At 55.9% G+C, this 19,992-nt stretch overlaps 7 protein-coding genes across 7 annotated transcripts; 4 read left to right on the top strand and 3 right to left on the bottom strand.

The window, feature by feature from the left end:
• Positions 1 to 573: 573 nt before the first annotated feature.
• Positions 574 to 2,214, top strand: D7B24_006204 (uncharacterized protein; the record flags this gene model as incomplete). The annotated part of the gene is made up of 1 exon (XM_028640343.1): positions 574 to 2,214. One exon carries the CDS (start codon positions 574 to 576, stop codon positions 2,212 to 2,214), a length of 1,641 nt encoding a protein of 546 aa, XP_028495455.1.
• Positions 2,215 to 2,296: 82 nt separating this feature from the next.
• Positions 2,297 to 3,930, bottom strand: D7B24_006203 (uncharacterized protein; the record flags this gene model as incomplete). Its single annotated transcript, XM_028640342.1, has 2 exons — positions 2,297 to 3,856; positions 3,907 to 3,930. The coding sequence occupies 2 exons, from the start codon at positions 3,928 to 3,930 to the stop codon at positions 2,297 to 2,299; spliced, it is 1,584 nt and encodes a 527-aa protein (XP_028495454.1).
• A 665-nt stretch (positions 3,931 to 4,595) lies between these two features.
• On the top strand, positions 4,596 to 5,412 carry D7B24_006202 (uncharacterized protein; the record flags this gene model as incomplete). The annotated part of the gene is made up of 3 exons (XM_028640341.1): positions 4,596 to 4,786; positions 4,845 to 4,941; positions 5,002 to 5,412. 3 exons carry the CDS (start codon positions 4,596 to 4,598, stop codon positions 5,410 to 5,412), a joined length of 699 nt encoding a protein of 232 aa, XP_028495453.1.
• A 333-nt stretch (positions 5,413 to 5,745) lies between these two features.
• On the bottom strand, positions 5,746 to 8,268 carry GEF1 (glycerol ethanol, ferric requiring protein; the record flags this gene model as incomplete). The annotated part of the gene is made up of 1 exon (XM_028640340.1): positions 5,746 to 8,268. One exon carries the CDS (start codon positions 8,266 to 8,268, stop codon positions 5,746 to 5,748), a length of 2,523 nt encoding a protein of 840 aa, XP_028495452.1.
• Positions 8,269 to 9,150: 882 nt separating this feature from the next.
• Positions 9,151 to 10,477, top strand: PPH1 (Serine/threonine-protein phosphatase PP2A catalytic subunit; the record flags this gene model as incomplete). The annotated part of the gene is made up of 6 exons (XM_028640339.1): positions 9,151 to 9,309; positions 9,417 to 9,458; positions 9,514 to 9,619; positions 9,672 to 10,205; positions 10,264 to 10,336; positions 10,405 to 10,477. 6 exons carry the CDS (start codon positions 9,151 to 9,153, stop codon positions 10,475 to 10,477), a joined length of 987 nt encoding a protein of 328 aa, XP_028495451.1.
• Positions 10,478 to 11,380: 903 nt separating this feature from the next.
• Positions 11,381 to 12,548, bottom strand: D7B24_006199 (uncharacterized protein; the record flags this gene model as incomplete). Its single annotated transcript, XM_028640338.1, has 2 exons — positions 11,381 to 12,454; positions 12,510 to 12,548. 2 exons carry the CDS (start codon positions 12,546 to 12,548, stop codon positions 11,381 to 11,383), a joined length of 1,113 nt encoding a protein of 370 aa, XP_028495450.1.
• Positions 12,549 to 17,194: 4,646 nt separating this feature from the next.
• On the top strand, positions 17,195 to 19,120 carry D7B24_006198 (uncharacterized protein; the record flags this gene model as incomplete). Its single annotated transcript, XM_028640337.1, has 3 exons — positions 17,195 to 17,502; positions 17,562 to 17,724; positions 17,780 to 19,120. The coding sequence occupies 3 exons, from the start codon at positions 17,195 to 17,197 to the stop codon at positions 19,118 to 19,120; spliced, it is 1,812 nt and encodes a 603-aa protein (XP_028495449.1).
• Between the last annotated feature and the right edge of the window lie 872 nt (positions 19,121 to 19,992).

Here is a 19,992-nt window from a genome sequence, read left to right as displayed (position 1 = left end):
TGATTTCGTTCACATCGAGGATGAACTAAAGCCATCAGGGGCTTAGCAAGGTTTTACATCGAGGATTCATTCAGATCTGCTATTCGGGGCTAAGGTCCACGGAGAAGCCGTTATCGCCAGAGGAAAGTCGTTTCGGATGATCTTCTTGTCAATCTGTCAACAAAACTCTGCACGATTTTCTGGATCTGGCTCATCAGGAATTGAATAGCCTTGTGACCTTGCCAGCTCTTGAATTTCGGCACAAATCATGGCGTTGCATCTATGGGGGGGCGCAGGGCGTAGACTGGATCAATGGGATACGGAAACCAAGATAATGTTGCTCAATCGAAATGTTGTTGAAAACTATCTCATAGACAGATTTTCCCTTTCCTGGACCACAGTTGTCTATGTGTTCAGCAGACTATCGTAAAGCTCACTCAGATACTTCTGGTTGCAGGTACGCTATTGGTCAGTAGCGCCAAACCGACAATTGTCGAAACAACAACAACAAAAGACGACCACTTTAAATTTCTATCGCCTGAACACCACGGCCTCACTCCCCTTATTTTCCTGAAGTCCATCGCTTCTCCGACGATGGAAGCGATGCGGAGTTCTAGAGATGCCTTGATGGTTAAATGCAAGGTGACTGTGACGGATATTGGACTGGATGCACACAAGCGCAGCAGCATGCCGACAGGCTCGCCGGCCGGACAAGGACTGCTTGCTTTGCCCAAAGAAGTTTTGGAGACGCTGGGCCGCCTGGCAGCTGACACACTGGCGCTCCGAGCTTTCAGTCCTACCAATTCGTTAGGTTCAAGAGGGGATGCGCTTGAGCTGCTGGAACGACTTGATCAGGAGCTCGACAGGACTTACAAGAAGTTCTATGAGTTTGTGTACCAAGATTTGCCGTACTGCTGGCGTCAACTATACACAGACCTCAGTCTTCTCAAATTAAGTTGTCTCGTCGCCTCATCGCCACTGCATGAACCCACGAATCCAGCCAGTGATGGACCTGCATCAACTCTGCTAAGCGACTGCGACCTCAATCAGGCCGTGAAGGCGCTTGACAAGGCACTGATCCTGGCCGGCGGCGCTGGCATCACGCGTGGGAGGCAGTCAGTTGAGTGCTTCCTGCAGCTTCTTGAGGACGCGGCGGTGGACCACACAAAGTCAGACAACAACAGTGAAACCCGTCCTTCCAAAAGGCCACGGCTGGATACCGGGCCATCATGTTCTGGGTCATGGGATAGCGAACGGTCGTTCCCTCAGAGTCGCATCTTCGAACCAGACCTTCGACATCCTGTGGAAAATTTCCGCCAAATATCCATGCAGAAGTTCCAGCAGTACATGGACGAAGGTACCTCACGCGGCCCGAACGGGCTCTTGCCTTTCGTTGTCAAAGGGCTCATGGATGACTGGCCCGCCATGACGACCAGGCCGTGGCGCAAGCCCGAATATCTCCTCTCAAGGACCTTTGGCGGTCGAAGGCTCGTTCCGGTAGAGGTCGGGCGCACCTACGTCGATGAGGGCTGGGGCCAGGAGCTCATCACCTTTCGAGAGCTTCTTGATAGGCTCGAATGCCCCGAAGCGCCCAATAAATCCGAGGTCCGCGATGATGATATTCAAAAGAAGACTACCGAGTCTATTGATCCGAAGCCGGTCAGCTACCTAGCTCAACATGAGCTCTTCACGCAGCTCCCCGTCCTCCGCAATGATATACCGACCCCAGACCTCTGCTACACCAGCCCACCACCCCACCCTCTATCTCGCGAACTTGACAAGCCGGAAACGCCACTCCCCCTGATCAACGCATGGCTGGGCCCGGCCGGCACCATCACACCCCTTCATACGGACGCCTACCACAACCTCCTCGCCCAGGTCGTTGGCGCCAAGTACGTCCGGCTCTACTCGCCCCATGATACCGAGGCGCTTTGTCCGCGAGGCGAGGATGACCAGGGCATCGACATGCACAACACGAGTGCGTTCGACGTCGGCGTGATCGAAGGCTGGGACGAGTTACCCGACGGCGAGGAGGCACGGGATGCGATCGAACTGGAGGAGTTCAGGAGCCTGAAGTACTGGGAGTGCATCCTGGAAGAGGGGGACATGCTCTACATCCCCATCGGATGGTGGCATTACGTGAGGAGCTTGAGTGTCAGTTTCAGCGTGAGCTTCTGGTGGAATGGAGATCACTTCATCGCCAACGATGGGAGTGCGGCCGAGGACAGCGCATGATAACAGCTGAGGCCGTCACGATTACTGCCATTATTATACTGGCTGGATGGGTTGCCAAGTCTCAGGTCTGCGACTCTTGCTTTCAGCCGCCCCTAGACTCGCTGGCGCCGGGGTCCTCCTCAGCAGCGGCATTTTCTACGCTTCCTTGCGCCTCCCGCCTTGCCTTCGCGCCCGCCTTCAATTTCTCCCACTTCTCGCGATACTTGGCCAGCGTGCGCTCCATTTTCTGGTTCTCCTTCTCCAACGCCTCTATCCGCTGCACAGTCAACGCCATCTGCTCCTCAAGCTCCTTATTCTTCGCCTTTAGAGCGGCCGTATCTTCGATCCCTGGCCCAGAGGGAGGGCCGCCAGCTGAGGTGGCTAGTGGCGAAGTTGGCCTCCGAAAACGCATACTCTCTGCGAGCGCAAGGCTTGAGTTCTGGGCACTCGCTTCAAAAGCGTGTAGGCGGCGGCTCAGCTTGTCGAGAACATCCTTGAGACTCTTGTTCTCCATGGCCAGCTCCTCCGCCGTCTTGTGAGACCCCGAAGCAAACGACCGGGCTTCGTTGGCGTGGCTCATGGTGCCGCGGCCACGGCGCTTCGTGGGCGAGGGGGGCGCAATCGGTGTATCTCGAGCATCCACGAAATCGTCCTCGTCATCTTCGAAACGACCGCTGTCGCCTCCGACGTGGAGGGAGGCGTCCATACGACGTTTTTCCTTGTCGGCAAAGTTGAGAATGTTGGCGTATGACATGGTGTGTCCGCTTGTAGGGACTACGTAGAAAGACTCGTTGGGGTTCTGGCCAGACATGGCGCGCATGGTCGCGCGCGAATAGATTTTTGACAGATCCGGTTCGGCTGCCGGTGCTGGCGACTTGTGCTTTGTGCGCTTGACAGGCGGTGAGGCTTCAGGGGTCCAGGTTTCTGCAACTTCCTGCAGGGCAGATTCCTCTGCGATGAGGGGCAGTCCAGCGAAAGCCAAGGGAGCGGAAAGGCGATTCATGATAGTTCCAAAGGTGTTGTAGAAACGAGAATAACCATCATCGCTCGGTGCCGCCGCTGTCTCCTCAGCCTCCGGTTCCTTCGACCTCTGTGTCTCCGCTCTTGATGGTCCAGCTGTAGGGGGCACCCAGCCAGGCCTGCCGGATTGATCGAGCACATTCTGCATCTTGGATCTGGATCTTTCGCTGCGTGGCGACACCTCAAGGTTGCCGGGGGCCTGATCATTGCTAACGCTGGGCGGCACTGGCTGACCCCTGTCGCGAGCCTTGATGCCCCTGGCCGAGGCTAGGTTGCTGGCGATGGAAGACGTCATGGGCCTGGCGGCCTGGTATCGCTTGGACTGTAGAAGAGATGGGACAGGTCCTGTCTTGGCAGGCGGCGCCGTTGCTGGCTGTTCGCCCTTGGATGTCGCATCGTTGGTGATTTCCGTAGCGTTGTTTGCTTGCTTCTCGTCGGATTCGGTTCGCTCAAGACGGCGCACGGGGAGTTTTAGGAGTTCGGAGAGGCGCAGGTGGTGCTCCTCAAGGAGCTTGAGTGTCCTCAGAGCTTCGATGCTTGTCGTGGACTGGGCGGCCTTGGCGAACTCGCCTGCAGCAAGAGTATGTTCGTTGATGGCAATAGTTGTTGATGCATTTGCGGCAGCTCTCGCATGGTCGTGCGCCTGTCTCAATGTCAGCTTTAGGTGCGGCCGTTAACAGCTGAAATGCAAACCTTTGTTAAAGGTGATTCTTCCATGTTGGCTGGGATCTTGATCGATCGTGTGACGCACCCAGACGGATGACGGTCACATCGATCCAGTGGAATTCGTTGGCAACACTCAGTTTGTTTTAATTCGGCTTCCGATTCTTCTGCGTGTATGCTCGAAGTGAAGTTGTAGCACGGTTTAAAAAGAGGGTCTGTTCACTTGCGCAAAGCTGAAGCGAAAACAAGGGAAAGCAGACAGCTACTCGGTACGTATTCGAGGTTCCGCCTGTGATGCGATGCTGGTGGACACTTTTGGCCGTCTTCGGAATGGACCTTCCCCAGAAATCCCCCCGCAGCTTGCAGCAGCTCAGATGATCGACGTGCGCTTATGATAAGGCGCTGGTGGCGCTGTGTGTGGCAAATGCCATTGAAGTGCGGCAAATCTATGTCGGCTATCCCGTCCAATGCCACCTCTGGATAGCCGCCGGTTCACTCGGTGGTCTGTCAACAACATCTCACGACGAAGCTCGCCAGTGATCGAGATCAAAGATTGAGCTACTGATACTTTGTACGCCGCTCTCATTTGTTGCCGACATTGCTTGCTTTCTAATTTAAGAATCTGCCGGAATCGTCTTGAACGTCTGGCCGCCGTCCGCAGTCGCTAAGATCATCTTCGATTTTTCCACTCCATCGAAGCATCATCAGCCCGACGCCCGATGCTGCGCCAGAGACAGCCGAAGCCAAGTCAACAAGAACAAAGACCTAGGGCTTCGATTAACTCAATTCAACCTCAGACTGGGGTCCAAAGCCCTATATTCACGATGAGCTGGGCTGAGCAAAACAAATGGGTCGTTCTCGCAATTGCGAGCGGCGCCTGCGCTGCCTTCAACGGCGTCTTCGCTAAGCTGTGAGTTGCCTCAGCCCAACCCATTCTTACGTAGGACCTCACCCACTCACGCTACCAGGACGACTACGCAACTCACAACGACCATCGCAAGCAGCCTTTCTAAGATGCTTCACCTGACCAGCGTTGAAGGCGCCTTTGAAGTTGTGCTCCGAGCCGTAAGCCCTATCTAGGCTCCCGCCGCAGCTCATCAATCTAACAACCCTCCCTCCTTTCAGGTCTTTTTCGGCCTCAACCTTCTCTTCAACGGCATCATGTGGACTCTGTTTACCAAGGCCCTCGCAAAAGGCAGCTCCACGACGCGCGTGTCCATCATCAACACGTCGTCCAACTTCGTCCTTACGGCCCTTCTCGGCCTCGTCATCTTCTCCGAGTCCCTGCCGCCCATGTGGTGGTTTGGCGCCTTTCTCCTCGTGGCTGGCAACGTGATTGTCGGCCGCAAGGATGACTCTGCCGGCGAGGAGGCCACCGATGGCGGGTACGCGGCGGTACCGCAGCAGCCTGCACTTGTACCGGACAGCCCGGTTGACGAGCGTGGCCCCAAGATCAACGGGTACAACGACGACGAAGATATCATCGATTTGGGTGATCTGAGCACTGAGGGAAGCAATGGGCAGGGTCGGAGGTAGATTACATCATGTGACTGCTTATGGTGTTTCCATATGTGGAAGGAGTTTCCATACACCTGCTCTAGGTTACGCTACATCATGGCCGAGCTGCAGCTGGTTGCACCTGAACAGACAAGATGACTTATGACACGGAATCGGAAAGAAGGCAGGCTGTGTGTTGACAGTTAAAATTGTAAGACTGATAGAACACTGGTGACGAATACAACCCAATGCCACTGTTGGCGTATGTCTTTGAATAAAGTACCGCACGTAGAACAAATTCCGATGCGCCGCCCAAACCAATGTACCTAAATAGCAGATCTAATAACTTTCAAAGCGTGAAATCGTACACAATCAGCGGTGCTCAAGCTCCACGCCTCCATCGTGGATATCATCCTCATCGCCGTCCATGATCTGGGTGCCCTGCCGACTGCTGCTGGGCCCGCCAAATCTCCGTGGCTCATCAACAGAATTCAGACGAATCCTGCCACCAGAAGCGCTTGATACCTTGCCGGACACCCACCCCGCGGCTCTGCGTATAAAGGTCCAAAGTCTCTCCTGACCCTCCACAAGGTGATGGTCGACGCGCGGATTTTCGGCCGCCTCGACCTTGAATTGGTACTTGAGACAGTCTTTGACCGTCACGAGGCCAGCGAGCTTGCCATGGTACTCGATGAGAATGACACGGGGTCCGATCTTGCGGAACAACTCCATCACCGTCTCGAGCTGGAGTCGGGGGTGGACCGTGACGGGGGTGCTGTCAATGTAGCGACTGAAATCGACGGTGCTGGGTGGTGTGGAGTCGGCGTTGGCCGATGCAGAGGGCGCGTTCGGGTTCGGTGAGCCATGCGATGATGGCTGCATGAAAATGCACTTGGTCCGAGGCAAGATGGTCCTTTCTCGTCTGATCCGTTCAAGGGCATATTGCAACTCGGTACGACCGATATAGCCAGCCAAGATTTTGGTCCTGGCATCTTCCACAATGGGAAATCCTTGATACTTGTGTTCTTCCATTAGTTGTTCAATCTCTTCGATTACCATGCCCTCGGCGGGTAAGAAGACGACGGAGTCACCCATAACCTCAGATACAGGGACGCCGAAATTGTGCTCTTCCTTGTTGTCGAGAAAAGGGAATCCGCTGAACCAAATCATGCGATCAGCGATTCCGCCGTGGCCGAAAAGGTCGCTAACTGCTTTCGTGACACCAACCACAATCATGGTCGGCAGGATGTAGGTCAGGGCTCCGGTGAGTTCAAACATGATGACGACCACGGAGACCGTGATGTGCATGATGCCACTCAGGGCGGCAGCTGATCCGAGGAAGGCGTAGGTTCCAGGAGTAATACAAGGCTCGTCGGGCTTGCAAGCGGCAAAGAATACGCTCTGCGGATTCGCCTGGTACAACATTTCAACCAGAATGCCCACGGTCCGCCCAAATGAAGCGCCAATGGCCATGGATGGTACGAATATGCCTGCCGGGACTTTGCAGCCATAGGAGATAATGACCAAGAATACTCTCAGGACAGTCGCTATAGAGAGCGAGAAGACGTTCCACCATTGCTTTTCCTTCTCACAGAGGCCGTGATAATCTTCGCCGCCCTCGCACTCGAGGAACAGGATCTCCATGCTCTCTGTCATGTCAATCCGTAAGAAGACATTGGGGTAGCAGATGATGCCCGTCGCAAAGGCGAGGAGAGTTGCCTCGAGTACGGGATACTTGGACAAATACTTCTTTCTGAATGCCTGGTACCGCAAATTCCACTTCATGACGAAGGCACCATAGAGGCCACCGAAGATACCCAAGACAATGTAGAAGAACGTTTCAAAGAAGTGCCAGTCGCGGTCATAGCTGACCTGGAACATGACCAGTTGGCCGGTTCGGAAGGGGTTCATGGCTGCCAAGACAGCAACAGCAACCAGGGCGCAGAAGTAGCTTCGCCAAAGGGTCTTTAACGGGAAATAGCTGGACATCTCCTCAAGGGAGAACAAAACCCCGCCAATGGGACTTCCGAAGGCGACAGCAACGCCAGCCGCGGCGCAGGCACTCAGAATCTCCCGCGTCTTCGAGGCGTTGTTCCGGTACTTTGCGAATAATCTCGAAATGACATTGCCCGTGCAGACGGCATAGTGAACACTGGGACCCTCCTTTCCTACGGAGAGGCCCGATGCGATGGCTAGTGGCAAGCAGACAGACTTGATGACCAGGGTCCAGAATCCCAGGAAGCCCTTCATTACAAAGCCGGCAATGATGCATTTGATTTCGGAGATGCCAGAACCTGCGGCGTATGGGGCGAATGACTTGACAAGGGTCGCCGACGTGCATGCGAATATCGTCGCGAAGACGATGTAGAGAAAGTAGTTTGCGGGCCCAAAGCCAGTCCATCGATGCCATGCGTCGCAGCCATTGTCCTCGCCCCAGCAGCAAAAGTTCTCGTTGAGGTAGAAAGCGGTCGTACAGTAGCCCATCTTGATGTCGGACAGCCACTCAGTGATGATGTTCAAAAACGCAGCGTTGAGACCAATGGCTATGCCTATCAGGGTGACAACAAGCCAGCCTTGTGCAGCGTCGTATGACTCCCACAAGCGATACCTCCATCCGGGCATGCCGTTGTCGACAAGGCCAGCCCGGCGACGACGCCGGGACTTCCTGCGCGCTTGTTCCCGCGCGGCATCTTGAACCCAGTCTATTGTTGTAAAGTCCTCATATCTCTTAATCTCAGCGATCTCTTCTTCAATCTGCTGTTGTGCCGGCAATCTACGTCTCGTGCCCCCGCCCTCTTCGGCAGTGGAGATCGCGAACGATAACCTCGAGCTGATGGACGGCCGGCGACTACTGAGGTTTGGGGTCTGCGTGAAGGAAGTGGTGTGCGACGTCATGGTGTTGAGGGCACGATCATGTTCGCGAGACGCTCGAATCAGTGTTGACGCTTGAATGACGTCGGTAAGGGCTGCTTCTGCAACTCGGGGTCGATTCTCTGGGGGTTTGGTCGTGGGGGGGGGTATTGGCAATCGTTGAAGCTCGAGCTCGATCGAGGCAGCGAGCTGTTCTTTGGCCAAGGGACCTTGACGTACCGCCGATGCACCTACCACCTGGTGAGGTAAAGCAGGTACCCAAGGGGTTCCGGGGGGGGGGGATTGCGTTCACTCCCAGGACAGAGCTACGCTGGTAATGAGAGACTTTGCAATGTGGTGGAACTATGGTGCACGTGCTGGTACCTCAGTAACCCCACCGCCCCTGGCCCCATCCCTTCATCTCTCACAGCAAGCAACACTGGGTTGATGGAAATGGGACCTGCACACGCACTGCATCGCACCGTCTCGTCATCCTTTCTCCTGCCAATTACCTCCATCAACAACAACCCAACGTCCACCACCTCACCCAGATTCCGACCTCGCAACCAACCAGGCTACGACGACAACGACGAAGACGCTTTTGGTCGCGCATCGCATCCATCCACCATCGGCATTTCCGATCAAAAGCATCAACGGGGAAAGCTCGGGCGCCGCTCAACGAGGCTATTGCCCCACGTCTTCACACCCTGATCCGTCCCGGTGCTACACACCACCTCCCCAAGCCGTCCCTCTCCCTCCGACCTCGCGATCAGCTCCCTGACCAAGCAACACATTCCCATCTCCTTTGCTGACGACCTCCACGACCCTGTCCTTGACGACGATCACGCTTACGAACACGCACACGCCCGGTTGCTCCATCTCACCGCACTTTCCCCCAATCGTCTCGAGCTATTGACCTCAAGAAACATGGACACCAACATGGAAGACGCTGGGCGCCCAGCCGAAGTCTCCCCCGTCCTCGCGAACCTGGAGCCAACCACCATACCTACTCTCGATGGATGGATCGAGAGCCTGATGAGCTGCAAGCAGCTGGCCGAGACGGATGTCCAGAGGCTCTGCGAAAAGGTTAGCTGCGCCACTCGTTGAGACCTGAACACACAAACATCGTGATCTTATCGCAAGGACTCGCGTGACCCTTCAGAATGATTGATCTGACCATGAACAACCTACAGGCACGCGAAGTCCTACAGGAGGAGTCCAATGTTCAACCAGTCGTACGTATCGCCACCGCTTCAGCCCGGTCGCCAGCTTGCTGACCCCGCATCATAGAAATGCCCCGTCACAGTCTGTGGTGATATCCACGGCCAATTTCACGACTTGATGGAACTCTTCAAGATTGGCGGCCCTAACCCTGACACCAACTACCTCTTCATGGGTGCGCCCAAGACGCTTCCTATTTACTTGCGCCCTTGCTGATTGATGGACAGGCGACTATGTCGATCGAGGCTACTACTCCGTCGAGACCGTGACTCTTCTCGTCGCGCTCAAGATCCGCTACCCGCAACGCATCACCATTCTCCGCGGCAACCACGAGTCGCGTCAGATCACCCAGGTCTACGGCTTTTACGACGAGTGCCTCCGAAAGTATGGCAATGCCAACGTGTGGAAGTTCTTCACCGACCTCTTCGACTACCTTCCCCTCACTGCCCTCATCGACAACCAGATCTTCTGCCTTCACGGCGGTCTCTCCCCGAGTATTGATACTCTCGATAACATCAGAGCCCTTGACAGGATTCAGGAGGTTCCCCACGAGGGGCCCATGTGCGACCTCCTGTGGTCTGACCCCGATGACCGCTGCGGATGGGGAATCTCTCCCCGTGGTGCGGGCTACACATTCGGCCAGGACATTTCCGAAGCTTTCAACCACAACAACGGCCTGACGCTCATCGCACGTGCGCATCAGCTTGTTATGGAGGGCTATAATTGGTCGCAAGACCGGAATGTTGTCACCATTTTCTCTGGTGAGTCTGCCCTTAGCTCCATCAATACCAATTCGAAAGCAATGTCTAATTTTTGCAGCACCCAACTACTGCTACCGTTGCGGTAATCAGGCGGCGATTATGGAAATCGATGAGCACCTCAAATACACCTTGTGAGTAATCCCACCCGTCTCGCGCCCGCGCAAGCAATACCTGATCTCCCGCAACTGACATTCAACAGCCTGCAATTCGACCCATGCCCTCGTGCTGGGGAGCCCATGGTGTCTAGACGCACGCCTGATTACTTCCTTTGATCAAATCCCATGTATACCCAAATACCGTCGTTTCGTGAGCATTCTGCATGTTCTCCACGGAAAGGTGCAGGCTATGATGACGCGCTGGACCATGGGCCACGTGCGCCAGTACGCGGCCACCCTAGTATGATAGGATCAATCCAAGGGCCAGCACTTGTTTCCAACCGACCCAAAAAGAGCCTTGTATTTGCTGTCCCAATTATGCTGGGAGCGTCACTAGCGTTTTGTCTGCGTGCGGTTCGCGCAAGCCAGTAGATGTTTCACCGTAAGGGCAACCCTCGTATAATGATCGCTGGCGGCACTTCTAGATACTCTACGGGTCATAGACAAGCAGCGCCAGGTGAAGATGCTGATGCCTAATGAGAAGTCATGTTACATATTACGTCGGATTGATTGTGACGAGAGATGGCTGCTCTGCTCTGCTCTGCTCTGTGTTCATCCACTTGCATTGTCGGCTGACCCGTAGCCGACCATTCGCCTGACTTGCCAATATTGACAAGTCTCATGTTAGGTGCGGCCTATTCACTCATGTAAAACCTGTATCATCGGTTGGGATCACGTCAGTTTAAAAAAAGATGACGAGTTCTGTCTCCTCCTCGCTGCAATCTACAGGTAGGCAGAGCCCTCAAAGGTCTGCAACTTGGCATCATTCCTCCGCCTACAATCTGTGCCATCACTTAGTGTGCCATTCTTCTTTCATCGACCACCTGCGAGTACTTGCTCGTCATGACTTGCGACAGCAAACTATGCATGGGATTGCCTTTCGATATATTCATTGGTATTGAACAGAACAAAACTTAATCGTGGCAGCCCTGCCCGCTGGAGCTCTCTATGGTCTAGTGTGGAGTGGTATCAAAACAGCCAAACGCCTTCCCGTGCTGCAATCCTGCCGACATTTCCGCCTCAGACAATCTCGCCGTCTTTGGAAGCAGCAGCCGCCGCCGAAGGCCCATCCTGCTCGCCATCAGCCCTGGACGCGACGGCCTCCTCGCTATCTTTCCGGTCCGAGTAGCTGGGCGCGACGAGGGTGCCCTGCGCCTCCTGTTCCTCTTCCGTGATCTCGCGGAAGCGCTGGTCGAAGCGGAAGATGAGGTAGGCGGCCACGACAATGAGCTCGAGCATGTAGTTGAAGCAATAGTAGGCCGGGCGCTCGTGGTACCAGGCCGGATCGCCGGGCATGCGACGGGGGCTGAGGATGGAGGTGGTGCGGTAGGCGGCGCCGACGGTCAGGACGGCGGAGCCAAAGACCATGAGCAAAGCAGAGCCGCGGATGGTGCCGGTGCTTCGGTCGTCGGGGTGGATGACGCGGGAGGCGAAGCTACGGCGGGCGGCAGAGCTGCCGGTCGCCTCCTTCTCGGCCTGCTCCTGGTGGTGCTGTTTCTTCATGGGGGGTGACAGGATGGCGACGGCGGCGGCAAAGGGGGCGGGCAGGAAAGCGATGACGACGAAGGTTACAGAGGCGACCTTTTGGGCGGTAAGGCAGTCTAGGCGCACCTTGGGGTCGTTGGTGAAGTAGGTGAGAATCGTGACGTTGACGACCGTCAGCAGCATGATGGGGAGGAAGGGGATGGCGGCGAAGAAGGGGATGGTGGAAATCTTGCGACGCCAGCCTGTTGCACCACGGGCACCGAAGAAACGGCGCATGAGGCGGGGCGAGACCAGGAGGTTGAGGACAAAAATGACGATGACGCCGGCATTGGAGATGATGTTGGCGGCGATGGCGAGGTTGGTGTTGTCCGGCCCGGCAGCGTAGGAGATGCGGAGCGTGAGAGCCACGATGCGGAAGACGCTGTAGATGATGAGGAGTACCTGGAAGGGAAAGGGGCGGCCCCGGTCTTTATTTTGGCGTAGGATGAGGATGTTGGATAGTACGCTGGCAAGGTATAAGACGAGGAGGACGGCGGACACGGGCACGTCAGTGGACGTATTGGGGATGAGACCCGCCACGGGAAACGGCGAGAGATATGGAGGGCGAGGCTAGATGATGTTAGTCAAGCCAGGGACGACGACGTAAGACGTCGCGGGCGTCAACGCCCTGGGCGTTGTGGATTAGACGCACCTGATCAGACATGGTATCGAAGCCCGAAGATGGATAAGTACAGGGCTGATAGGTGCCAAGAGAATGCAAGTATCGGCACCAATAATCGTGATGGTGTATCGGAACTGTAACCCGCTGCGCCTTCTGTGTGTACAGGATGCAGGCAAGGGGCCCCCGATCTGCGCAGGAAGTGTTCTAGAAGACACACCGAAGACGGAAAGGATGTTGGTGATATTGAGGCTGCAACCAGGATGATGATGATGAATGACTTGGGATCGCGGCTGATATACAGTATGTCCAGACAAGCTCGTCGTCAGGGGAAGACGACGGTAACAGGCTATATACCCAGAGCTCTTCATCAAGAAACCCCTTCACTGACCTCCGCATTTTGCCGGGGGTCGGGATTTGTTAAGTCCAGAGGGTGTTTGCCAGGCCCGTTGGCCACGCCTTGCCGTGACATGACAAGAACGTGCCACACAGTTCCACGCAGCCCATGCGACAGCAGGCCACTCAAGGAGTGGGCGCTGCGTGCATCGGGCATCCAGGCTCATCCCAAGGTGGACGAAGTGGTGGGTCACTGGTCGTGATGTCGGAGGTCGGTGGTTATGAGCAGCGTCGGTTGCACCGTGTTTGCTGTGAACCAGCGCGACCACGGACAATGTAAGCGCCGGTTGGCCGTGCTGACGCTCAATCGGGCGACCAAGCTCGGCCTCCAGCACTGCTCTCTCGCCTTTGCACGGGTTCGATCTACGCGCCAGAGCCCGAAAGCGAGCGCAGGCTGAATAATGCTCCACGTGCCAGCTCCCCAAACGCCGGCCTTCGTGGTCGCCGTGGAGTTCAGCTCGCTCATGGCTCATAAAGAGAGATACTCTGAAGGCTCGATTGCTTGGTGCCAGGGATGTGACTGGTGACGCAAACGCGTTGTCCACCTACCAACAATTGTCATCTGCTAGCTGTGAGCCCCCCCAAAAGACGTGGTCGCAGCAAACGAACGGTGGCCATCTTGTTGATGTGAGGGTTGCCGGGCGCTGTTCCCTCTGTCATGCTGCATTTTGGTCAGTCATGCGGCCAGGTGGTGGGCAGGCTACGCGACCAAACCTCGACCCCGAGGGCTGACTGAAAGGCGTGGGAACGCAGCGCCGGTTGTCAAGCCGCCCAATGGCACCTTGCGACCTCCACGAGCAGGCCATGCGGTAACACGACCCAAGCCCGTGGTTCTGTCGCTCGCTCCCAGGAATGAAGGCGACATATACGTCACACTGCCATACATGCCATGCCGTTGGTAGGGCTCTCCACCTCGCGATGTAACGATTTGAGGAGAGTTCGCGTGAAGCCCGTATTGCATTCCAAGATGCCCTGCGTCTTGCCCGTCGAATCGCAGAACGAGCAACGTGTGATGTGGTTCAGGGACCACGGCGATAGCATTGGCTGTTATGGTCCAATTCTACAGCGATCACTTGTTTCGAAGTGCCAGCTCGGGGCCTCGCAACGTAGGCCTAGAAAGGGGGGTTCGCATCAGGCCAGGCAAAGACACCGTCGACGGCGCGTCGCATAGGTTGCCTAGGTCTCAGATAGTCGAGGGAAGGGTTCGAGATGGGAGACATGGGGCCATTGCCGAGTCTTGAATGTGATGCTCATCACTCAGGGGCAAAGTAATGCCGAGCGTCCCAGTTCGTGTCCCTTACTTGACCCAATATCACCGTGTGCCACAGTAACTTTCCTGCGTAGGGTACTACGATGTACTATTATCTTGGTCAGGACGTGCCGCGTTTCGTGCTCGGAAAAACAAAACAGCCGATGACTTGAAGGCTTTCGTCCTTGGCGCGAAGAAACGCACGTCGAGCGCGTCATTTTCAACAAACACGACGGCAGTTGGGCGGCTTGGCGGAGATTGGCTCTCATCGTCTGTTCGACCCAACAGCGCTCACGGCTGACAGGCTGGCGGCGAACCAGCGACACGACGAAGCGATACCACGGTACACGCATCGTCATTTCGCTCTGCCCAAGCCCCGGACAGTTTGGCAGCCCTCTTCAGCCAATAACCGCAGGCCAACCCAAGACAAATCTTAAACGTGGCCTTGGCTGGCCGGGGGGTTTCTTCTTCCAGGCTAGTCCCTCTTCGTTAGTGGCCGTGTATGATCATCCTGGAACCCAGACCTGGTCCTTGTCAACGCGCGCCTCCGTCAGGTCGTTGTTTATCACTCGACCTTGCCGACCTCCATTGCTGATTCAACCGTCTCTCGAGGCGTTGAAGCGGCCCGAGAGAAGGCCAGAGGGCGTCGTTGTATTACACCCATCTGAAGCTTTCCGCGAACGTCCTGCTGGAATGGAGGATGTCCTGGTGGTGTGTAACCTGATACCACTGAGAATCTACATACATATAAACGACCCTGGCGGCAGCGTGGGAGCGAACATCAGACGAGATTTCCGTGTGGACAACGGGTGCACAGCCTTGTGCATCGCGACCGTTATAGGTAGCACGGACGAGGTCCGGGAGCCAAACTGGGCCTGTCGTGCAATCATGACAATAAAGTTGATGCAGAAGAAGAATTCTTTGCTGAAGGACTCAACCTGTACCTCTCATCAAGTGGTGCACCATGGACTGGTGTCGAGCTTGTAGGAACACCTGAGATCGTAGAGGCCTGTCATCTCGACAGGCACAAACACAAGCAGGTCGCGTTAATGATGCCCGCTCCGATAGAAACAAGAGTCGTCTCGCCAGCGCCTCGAAGAGATACAAGTACCTGGGCATGGTATATTGTCCGGAACCTGGACGGTCCTATTGCTCGTCGAATCATAATGACGCCGCTAGCAGCGAGCTGGCGGACCTGACCTGAGATACAGTGAAGCAAGGGAGACAGCGAGAAACTGTTCGTTTCCCCGGGACGAAATTGTGTGTTTCGTTTGCCATGGAGAAGATAGTCTCGCAGACTGGCGATTTTATACTTGCCTTCTTCCACTTGTTCATGTCGAGTACATGTACATCATTTACCTCGCAAATGTGCAACATTTGTGTGTCCAGGAACACCGACCGCTCGTACCGCTCGGCCTCCCATGCCTAGCCCTTCGCTAGGAACCTCCTGTAGATTGACAGCTCTGTCAACGAGAATCCCAGGAAGCTGTGTCTGGCCATGGCGTGCCCTGACATGGCCCTGTCGCGGTCGCGGGCCGGCTGGAACCTCCCGCTCTTTGTGTGCGCATCGCGTTTTGCTCCGTCTCCTACCCCCTTCCCGCTGCTTCGCTTCGGAGGCCAAGAGGGTTCGATTCAGGGTTCGTGGTGCTTGTCAGGACGGTGTGTACCATGTACATGTATTGAAGGTAAAAGACGCAGAGGCCAGGGCCGATTTGACGGGGGGATCCTGTAGCGGATGCATGCCCTGAAAGGAGGCGGTCGGGGCGAGACCACTGCACACACCTGCCCCACCTGGACGTATCCTCATACCGTCCAATCACCACCCCGGCCAGGACCCCTGTCCCTCACGACTGGCGCTGGTTCCTGGACCTGAATCAGACCCGGGGCTTCCTTGCCTATTCGGTTGGTCCGTTCACCACCTCCTCCCCTTCCTGTCTGGCTTGTACCTCTCTCTCTCTGATCTTGCCCACCCGGCCCATTCATTCCCCTTCTCTCTCGCTGCCGCTGTGTCGTCTTGTTGTTTCGTCTCGTCAGGTCGTCGACGTGCATTCCTTCCGTCGACCTCGTCAAGTGTATCGTGTGGCATCCCGCGCGCCAGAGGTTGGAGCGAGCGAGATATCCTCTCATGGGTTGCCCCTCTCTGTCAACGACAATTCTCCTAACGACAAACAAAGAGAACGATACCCGCACCATCGCTAGCCTCGAGTCTCTTCCGTCTTCCGTCTCCCAGCCTCACGACTCACTCAACCTCGACGACTAGACCGGAGGGTTCTCCATCACCCGGCCACCGCTGCCTTCGACCTTCCTTCTAGACCAGATCCGCGCCTTTGTTACTCTTAATCATACGCCGTACAACCCTCACCACACACTCGTTAGCCATTCTTTGCGCGACACCCGCATTCAGTCTCGATCTATTCTTTTTCCACCCTCCCCCATTTCAACACGACGACGGCTGCTCGACCTAGTCCCGACAGTGGACAGCGCATGTCCGCCTCCTCAGCCGTTCAGCTCCACACTTGCGGCAGTATCCTCGACTCCTCGGATCCGCTGCAATTGGCAGAGGCAACCACAACAGCTGAATCACGTCCAGAAGTCGCCTGACACTCTTTCCACCGTTATCCTGCGCCTCTCCTTCTCCGGATTATTACTGCCTTTGTCTCGTTGTCGGGATATCTTAATCATACCCGTGCTGCTGCTGTGAAACCAGGTTCGTACCTTCCCATACCACACTTGAGTCGTGTCGCTAGATTGAATGGTCGCTGCCCGTCCACACCCCCCTCCGCTCGCCGCTCGTGGCTGCCACGCTTCCATGCGCCGGCTCTTGGCTAGAGGCCGTCGCTGGCACGCCAGGACTGGAACGACGGCAGTTGACCAGATTCGATTTCGAACCCGCTCTCTACTTTTCGCTCGATCAAATTGACCAACCTATGTCTTCAGAGAAATTCTTGGTTACCAGCTATCACGCCTACCGCCTACCTTCTACATTTCTGGGACCATCAGCTCCTATAATTCAACAATCACACTTCTCTCCAAGACGCGCATCGTCATGGCCGTTTCTCGAGGCGCCGCTCCCTCGGCGAGACGCTCGCGTTCGAGCCACGCCACTCGGTCCAAACCGACGACCACCGGAATCCTGCTGTCTCTGCTATCCGCCCCCCTCGTGGTTTCTGCGCAAGGCAACGGCCAATGTGTCTCACTCCAAGGCTCCAAGATGTGCCCGGCATTCCAGTCCGCCTCTGTCTCGACGACTGGCTTTGTGGCAGACATCTTCCCTTTCCTGCCCTTCGTTTCCAGTCGAGAGACCTTCGATCAGCAAATGGGATCCTACATCCGGACGACCTATGTGCAGCAGAAGTAAGTCTGACGAGTAAAGTCACGTAAAAACAGCAAAAAGAACTAACCCTCCTGCTCAGATTCGCCCAGAACTTTGGATGCGGCAACATCGACCTGAGAAACACCGATGAGCTGTACCCCCGTTTCACAACCTCGGTCATCTGCAATGCCATTGTGCAAAACTCCATTCAGGCCTGCAACTTGGCGGGCGATGATGCGCCGCCACTGTGTGCGGACACTTGCGTAAGCGCCCATTGCTGTGGCTCTGTTCAACAAGCTTTGTGCTGACGAGTTCTAGGCGTTCTACGCGCAAAGCGAAGCGCTGATCACATCTGATCGAAACCTCTGCCCCAACCCAAGCAATGATTTGATCTCCCTCATCCGAGCCGACTTCACAAACTGCTACATCCCGCCTGGCTCTCTTTCGACTGCCAATTGTGTGCAAGGCGTGGCCAACGAACCAAACAACTGCGGTTACGGCAACAGCACTATCGGTCTTTGCTCTTACTGCGCATCCGGTGGCATCAACTCTACGGATACTTGCTGTTATAACTCGGATGTCGACAACAGATGCGCCGATGTTGTCCTCCCCTCTCTGGTTCCTTCCATGACGTTCACGCCGCCGACATCTTCGCCCACTTCCAGCACCAGCAGTACCTCGGCACCATCGGAAGACGGTAACGACAATGGAAGCGGCGGTGGTCTCTCCGGCGGTGCAATCGCTGGAATTGTTATTGGTTCTATTGTGGGCCTCATCCTCATTGCAGGTCTCATTTTCCTCTGTATTGTCTGCCTGCGACGGCGCCGCAGAAGGAACGACAGCCATAATGGGAGTGTCTTCAACCAGCCCTCGCCCTCAAGACAAGGTCCTTTGGCAGAGAAGACGGGCGCGCCCGCCGCTGCTCCTGGGTTTGACGTTCTGCCCGGCGGTCGCATCGCACGCATGTCGGCTCTCGAGGGTACTTCGGACTCATCGCCGAGCGGTGGACGCCACACGGGCCTGGCGGCCGCGGCAGGTGCCGGCGCTGGGTACATGGCAGGCCGGGGTAGAGACGACAATTCATCCTCCGACTTTGGCAGCAGCCCGGGTTCCGATGGCCGCACCGGAATGGGTGTTCTGCGCCCGCCCCCCACCCGGAGACACGGTTCCTTATCAAGCAGCTCGGTCCTGGCAGGCGAAGACCCGCAGTCCCCGACTAGTGCGGGCGGCATGTCGTCTCCCCAGGGCATGGCGAGTCAGCAATCCGAGCAGCTGCCATTCTTCAAAGACTACTACTCGTCTGACGACATTCACCCGGGCGATAGGGTTGCCGTGTTGTGGGCCTACCAACCTCGAGCCAATGATGAGTTCTCGCTGGAACGGGGCGACATGCTCAAAGTGGTGGGCATCTGGGACGATGGCTGGGCGACAGGTGTCATGATGGACGAGCGCGCCGACGAGTGGGACGCCCGACGACAAGCACAGCGAGACAGCGGTGTGTCCAGCACATCAGCCCGCGCGCGCGACACATCACCACCCGTCAGCGGCGAGATCAAGGCGTTCCCGTTGGTATGCGTCTGCCTGCCAGAACATTGGCGCAAAACGATTGAAGGCGACGGCTCCACGGAAACGGGATCCAGTGGCCATCCGATACCCTGACACTCACACTCACACTTGTGATGAGCTTGAGATACGTCTTTACGACAGCAGTTTCTTGTTTTTTGTGGCATTTGGCTATGGCGTTCAGGCTTTTACGATTCATACTACCATTCTCCGTTTGCGGCGAGCTTACCATGCTCATACACGACCAGTCAAGCGAAGGCGGGCCACGTCGTTCTCGACCGACGTTTGTTGCACATACAGGTCCGCTTCTGTTGCGCTTGATCGGCAGCTCTCCGTGTCCCTACTCATCGTGCGACCAATCTGGCGTGGCTCTTTTCTCTCTATCGAATTAACCGCCCTGTCACTATACCCGGACTGCGCGTCAGAGGTGGTTTTGGGGGATGAGAAGAGGTCGGGCAGAGCACCTCTGTGGCTTTAATTTTGACTTGTCCGTTTTCATGTTGAAAAGGGGCACGCCAGATGCTGCACGTCGTTGTAGAAGTTATGACTGGCAGGGTTAGACAGAGGTGAAGAGGATAGAGTTTTTGAAGGTTCTAAGCATCTTCATAAGGTATTGGCTTCATGCCATCCTAATTTACTTAAATGACCTGTCTTAACTTGCGCTCGTGACCAATATGGCCGTGTCGAATGTAGTTGAATAGTGCTCTTTGCCCACGTGCAACAATTGTACTCAAGGTCGTCTGTATGAGGCTAGGTCTGTGAAGGATCGAAGCTCGTGACAAGCAACGCATGGAGCGTCTGTTAAGCCAATCACGAGCCTCCAAATGCACACTGTCGGGGGTTAGACGACCTGTCCCGCCGACGTCAGTCCCCGCACGCGTGCTCCCTACCTTGCCCAGGTACTGAGCTCCAACCACCAAGCCATTCACAGTCCCACCACGACAACGCTATGCAGGTACCTCTTAAGT

Source organism: Verticillium nonalfalfae, assembly GCF_003724135.2.
Source record: "Verticillium nonalfalfae strain VnAa140/NRRL 66861 chromosome Unknown scaffold_42, whole genome shotgun sequence".
Taxonomy (NCBI): Eukaryota; Fungi; Ascomycota; class Sordariomycetes; order Glomerellales; family Plectosphaerellaceae; genus Verticillium; species Verticillium nonalfalfae.
Note: the sequence above shows the minus strand (reverse complement) of the source record. Positions and strands in the feature narration are given on the sequence as shown.